Source organism: Neoarius graeffei, chromosome 19, assembly GCF_027579695.1.
Source record: "Neoarius graeffei isolate fNeoGra1 chromosome 19, fNeoGra1.pri, whole genome shotgun sequence".
Lineage (NCBI taxonomy): Eukaryota > Metazoa > Chordata > Actinopteri > Siluriformes > Ariidae > Neoarius > Neoarius graeffei.
In genome coordinates, this window is record NC_083587.1 from 63,962,357 (window position 1) to 63,968,648 (window position 6,292).

Below are 6,292 nucleotides of genomic sequence, written 5' to 3' on the forward strand. Positions count from 1 at the left end.
AGGACCCAGGACTCTGGATGATTTAGAGAGATTGTGCAAAGAGGAATGGTCAAAGATCCCTCTCTCTGTATTCTCCCATCTTGTGAAATGTTATAGGGGAATATTAAGTGCTGTCTTGTTGGCAAAAAAGGGAGTTGTACAAAGTATTAACATCGGGGTGCCAATAATTGTGGCACGCATGATTTCATGTAAAAGAATTATTTCTTAATGTGGGATTTTTTTCCCACTGAATAAATGCACTTGAATTAAAGGTTGGATTTTTCTCTTTTTTTGCATTGTTGTCCTCATTCATTCATTGCATTATCTCTAGCCACTTTATCCTTCTACAGGGTCGCAGGCAAGCTGGAGCCTATCCCAGCTGACTATGGGCGAAAGGCGGGGTACACCCTGGACAAGTCGCCAGGTCATCACAGGGCTGACACATAGACACAGACTTCATACTCACATTCACACCTACGCTCAATTTAGAGTCACCAGTTAACCTAACCTGCATGTCTTTGGACTGTGGGGGAAACCGGAGCACCCGGAGGAAACCCACGCGGACACGGGGAGAACATGCAAACTCCACACAGAAAGGCCCTCGCCGGCCACGGGGCTCGAACCCGGACCTTCTTGCTGTGAGGCGACAGCGCTAACCACTACACCACCGTGCCGCCCGCGTTGTTGTCCTATATTATCAAAAAAAAAAAGAATTTATTAGAAGCCTAAGAACATATCTTAACGAGGGGTGCCAGTAATTGTTGAGGGCGCTGTAATATGACACCTTGTTTTTATTTTTTATCATTTTGCAACACTGAATCTACAAAATTTATCCATCTCAGGTCACAACATCTCATTTTTACAAGGTGTCTTCACCGCATTTAATTTTTGAGAATAGAATGAGCAAATACGCAAAAACGTGGTGAAGTAGCTAATGCTAATGAAATGAGGACATTAAAAACTTTCTATCATTAAAAACAAAGGAAAAAGAATGAGAGAACGATGAGTTTTTCTTCTTCCTGTCATCTTCAGGAAATTCGGGTGATGTAACTTCCTGTTGAACATAAGACTTCATGTGGAATATTGCAAATATTTCGTCGAGGTTAAATATTTCTGGGTTGAATGAATGAAATAAAATTTATAAAATCTTTCATAACAGACAACTCATGGAAAAGGATGTTTCAAGCCGGAGAAGTGAAATGGATTCACATGTTAAAGGAACAGTCCACCGTATTTCCATAATGAAATATGCTCTTATCTGAATTGAGACGAGCTGCTCCGTACCTCTCTGAGCTTTGTGCAACCTCCCAGTCAGTCAGACGCAGTCAGACGCGCTGTCAATCCTGTTAGCAATGTAGCTAGGCTCAGTATGGCCAACGGTATTTTTTGGGGCTGTAGTTAGATGTGACCAAACTCTTCCGCGTTTTTCCTGTTTACATAGGTTTATATGAGCAGTGATATGAAACAAGTTCAGTTACACAAATTGAAACGTAGCGATTTTCTATGCTATGGAAAGTGCGCACTATAATGACAGGCATACTAACACCTTCTGCGCGCTTCGGCAGCGCATTGATATCTGAGCTCCGTATCAATGCGCTGCCGAAGCGCGCAGAAGGTGTTAGTACGTCTGTCATTATAGTGCGCACTTTCCATAGCATAGAAAATCGCTACGTTTCAATTTGTGTAACTGAACTTGTTTCATATCACTGGTCATATAAACCTATGTAAACAGGAAAAACGCGGAAGAGTTTGGTCGCATCTAACTACAGCCCCAAAAAATACCATTGACCATGCTGAGGCTAGCTACATTGCTAACAGGAGTGACAGCGCGTCTGACTGCGTCTGACTGACTGGGAGGTCGCGCAAAGCTCGGACAGGTACGGAACAGCTCGTCTCAATTCAGATAAGAGCATATTTCATTATGGAAATACGGTGGACTGTTCCTTTAAAGCTTAAATAATACAATTTAAATATATTTCAATGAATATATTTTAAGGTAGAGTGTCATTATAGTGATTTGTGGCAGGAGGCAAAATGGTGAATTTTTTCATGTTTTAAGTGATTTGTGACTACAGTTTGGATGTAGGTTGTCATGAAAGATGCTTTGTGTGTTTAAATGGCTTTGATGTTTGTTCATTTTGTGAATATAATTGCAGTGGGACAAAAAAATAGCAGCCCGATCATGAATCCTACACGCTACTCCAAATTCAAACTATTCTGAAATGACATGTTTGTGTATCTTCGATGACATAGCATTGCACTTTTAAATGAAAGAAGTAAGTTTGCATGCGTGTTTCGCAGGTCTCGGATCGGCCCTTTGCTCTCGGCCCTCGGCTCACAGCTCGGTCTCTGATGAACCCAGTCTCAGCTTTCTAAGCTCAGCTGTTAAGTGAATTTTAGCTGGAGCACTTCTGGCCTCATGCTGTGAAGTAAAGTGCTCAAATGGTGCAGAAGATGGGTGGTCATTTTATAAAATGGTCCGTCTCCTGGGGGGCTGATCGACTGTGCCATTGAACTCAGGTCTGCTCCGGCGACGCCTCTGGACACATCCGAGTGCTGTTTTTTAAATGAGATATCGGTGCATTCTGCAAACCAGTATGGGGTCTCTGACATGACAGAAAAAGACAAAAGTAACACAGTGCCTCCTCCATCCCCATGCTAGCCTGGCCCGCCAATATTTTCAGAGCATCGTATCATAATATGGCTGTGTAACTACCACTTTGAGCACTCTTTCTGTCATAACCGTAGGCTGCAATCATTTTGAGATGAATGGCTCTGACAAATCTGGTACAGAAAAGCAGAAATGGCTGCAGCTCTTTGCTCCATTACTGTTCGTCCACTTCAACTGAAGTTGCCTACTGATTGTGCATCAGAAATGTTCTCCAAGTTGAGTCTAATCATCGCTCACAGGGCTGTATTATTATCATCACAGTGTTAAAAATCAGAAACATATAGAATCAGTATGTGTTCAGAGGATTTTTACTGAACCGAAAATAGACCTCAGGAGGATTTTCCTCAGCGTATTAGAGCCCTACCTCGATTCTGTAGATAAAATCAATCAGCGAGAGATAGAGTGAGTTGACTTGGGTCAGACTTTGACCTCATGGATATTTAGCGAACATGTAAAGCGTGTGAACTCTTCGTGTCCACAGTTTTCCACTGGAGCAGCACAAATCATACCAGTGACGTTCCAGCCAATCATCCATCAGTGCCAGGATGTTGGTGTGGATTATAGTTTATTTTTAGGAAAGCAAAATTCTCAGAAACAATTACACATACTTATTTATTTCCTCTTGTCCCAAATGTACAAGACGATCCACCATGATGGGTAAGGTGATGGAAACCTGCTTCTGCTTGTATATTGATGACATGTAATGGAGGAACAACATGGAAAAGAAGTCAATGTTATCAGGAAAATATTTCCATATGGAGTATATGCGCTTCAAATTCAAAATATTTTTTTCTCTGGTGTTTGCTTTTGATTTGCTGATTTCTTGATTTCAAAGTGAATGAGACAGAGAGAGAGAGAGAGAGAGAGAGAGAGAGAGAGGGTGGGTGGGGGGCCAGATTGTTGAACTTCGACTCAATCACCTCAGCGTTGGTTGAAGCCTCAAGGTTCGGCAGCCAACGCAGCATTTACACACTTCATCAAGCTGATGTTGTCAACCCTTTATCATCCTTTGACCTCTGGAGCTGCTATAAAAAGACCTGGCTCCTGAATGAATGCACCATCAGGTCCAAGACATTCAGGAGTGAAGGTAAGAACTTATTTTGTCTTTGTTTCGAATGGATTTGACTTCAGAATTCCATTTATATTCTCTGTGTTTACATGAGTAACCACAGGTTTATATCGTAGGTGAGCCTCGCTCAGTCTGCAACCATGAAGTTCTCCCTCATCATCACCATCGTCATCACACTGGCCATCGGTGAGATTTTTTGCTTCTTCTTCTTCTTTTTTTTTTTTTAGCAGTTCAGTATGACAATATTCTTGTAATTTTAATCAGACAGTAATATAATTTTTTTTTTAAATCAGGCTCTCAGGCTGCCAGCCTGGTCAAGCGAGAAAGTTCTCAAATTCCTCCCGAGCTTGAAAAGATCGGCAGTTACTTCCAGAACTTCATCCAAAACCTTAAAACCCTTGATTCCCCTGAGCTGGCCAACCAGGCCAGGTGAATTTCATTCTTTTGACTCTTGATGATGATGTTAATTATTATTTCATTGATTTTCCAGCATGTGAGATGTCTGTATGGTTTAATAGATGTGTGATAGTGATATAAACGTGTGGCGGCCTGGAAAAACCCTTCACTTGGTGAAAATTATGATATTTTACATTATATATACTTTTCCGGGCAGCATGGTGGTGTAGTGGTTAGCGCTGTCGCCTCACAGCAAGAAGGTCCGGGTTCGAGCCCCGTGGCTGGCGAGGGCCTTTCTGTGTGGAGTTTGCATGTTCTCCCCGTGTCCGCGTGGGTTTCCTCCGGGTGCTCCGGTTTCCCCCACAGTCCAAAGACATGCAGGTTAGGTTAACTGGTGACTCTAAATTGACCGTAGGTGTGAATGGTTGTCTGTGTCTATGTGTCAGCCCTGTGATGACCTGGCGACTTGTCCAGGGTGTACCCCGCCTTTCGCACGTAGTCAGCTGGGATAGGCTCCAGCTCGCCTGCGAGCCTGTAGAAGGAGATGATGAGATGAGATATACTTTTCCTGACATTTCTTTTAAAAGTTCTGGTTAAATGTGAAAGTGAAGAAAATGACATTTAAAGTCATCACTGAGATGATAAGCGTTATTCGTATCAGTGTGTCAAGGCTTATCAGTTTCAGTGATACGGATAGCGCTTATCAAAAGCGATGACTTTAAAAACAAGCCTTATCGATGTTTGTGTTTATGTTGGTGTGGACATCAGGGATGATTCATTCAGTGAGTCGTGTTCTGTTAGTGAAATCCAAAATTATTAAAAAAAAATATTTTGTATACTGTTTCGGAACCAACAACTCGATCACTTACGGCTTCTTATTTACTTCACATGATGTCTGAAGAGTTTATAAAGTAAATAAACCATTTCTAACATCACTGTTTATTGTGTGTGTGTGTGTTTGTTCAGAGCTTACATTGATGAGAGCAAAGCTCAGCTCCAGCCCGTGGTTGAGAAGCTCCAGGAGCAGCTGAAGCCCCTCTCCACCAACATCGAGGAGAAGATCGAGCCCCTGGCTGCCTCCGTCCGTGCTCACATCTCCCCCTACACCAACCTGCTCCAGAGCCAGGTCGAGGACCTTCTCAAGTTCGTGGTTGATCAGACCAAGGCCATCCTGCCCCCTCAGTAAAAAAAAAAAAAAAGGACTGAAAAAGCCTGAAGGGAAATCGCTGCCCTGTGACTGACATCACTCGCTTATCTGAAGCAATAAAAGAGTTGAAAGGCTTTACATTTGTGCTGCTGAATCTTTATTATCATTGTTTATTTACGTTTGTGTGTTTATCACCAAGGTTGTGTTAGCTTAAAGGAAAAATCCAGCATTTTTAAAAAAAACTCTAACCACTGCATGTTTCGTATGTGTGTGTGAGATTATATTTCCAGTCATTGCCCTTCACTAATAAATAAATAAATCTCATCTCTCATCTCATTATCTCTAGCCGCTTTATCCTGTTCTACAGGGTCGCAGGCGAGCTGGAGCCTATCCCAGCTGACTACGGGCGAAAGGCGGGGTACACCCTGGACAAGTCGCCAGGTCATCACAGGGCCGACACATAGACACAGACAACCATTCACACTCACATTCACACCTACGCTCAATTTAGAGTCACCAGTTAACCTAACCTGCATGTCTTTGGACTGTGGGGGAAACCGGAGCACCCGGAGGAAACCCACGCGGACACGGGGAGAACATGCAAACTCCGCACAGAAAGGCCCTTGCCGGCCCCGGGGCTCGAACCCAGGACCTTCTTGCTGTGAGGCGACAGCACTAACCACTACACCACCGTGCTGCCCTAAATAAATAAATAAATAAATAAAAAGAACAGAAATCATGTTTGACACAAAACTAAACTTAATTCGAATAGGAGTTAAAGAGAAGTGTATCAAATTTACACGTTAATTTTTCAGATTCATTTCTCACATGATTTCCTCGCTACATGATTCATTTATTTTCATATCTATGTGATTTATTTTTTTCTCCAAAATCAATTTTACATTACATGTGTTTAGCAGATGTTTTAGAGCAGCTTGGGGAGCAGTCAGGGGTTCGGTGCCTTGCTCAAGGGCACTTTAGCCATTCCTGCTAATCCAGGGAATCAAACCAACAACCTTATGATCCTAAA

At 42.5% G+C, this 6,292-nt stretch overlaps 1 protein-coding gene across 1 annotated transcript; it reads left to right on the forward strand.

Moving 5' to 3' along the window:
- The first annotated feature begins 3,859 nt into the window (after positions 1 to 3,859).
- LOC132868019 (type-4 ice-structuring protein LS-12-like) lies at positions 3,860 to 5,301 on the forward strand. The gene is made up of 3 exons (XM_060901000.1): positions 3,860 to 3,905; positions 4,013 to 4,148; positions 5,082 to 5,301. The coding sequence occupies exons 1-3, from the start codon at positions 3,860 to 3,862 to the stop codon at positions 5,299 to 5,301; spliced, it is 402 nt and encodes a 133-aa protein (XP_060756983.1).
- The last annotated feature ends 991 nt before the right edge of the window (positions 5,302 to 6,292 follow it).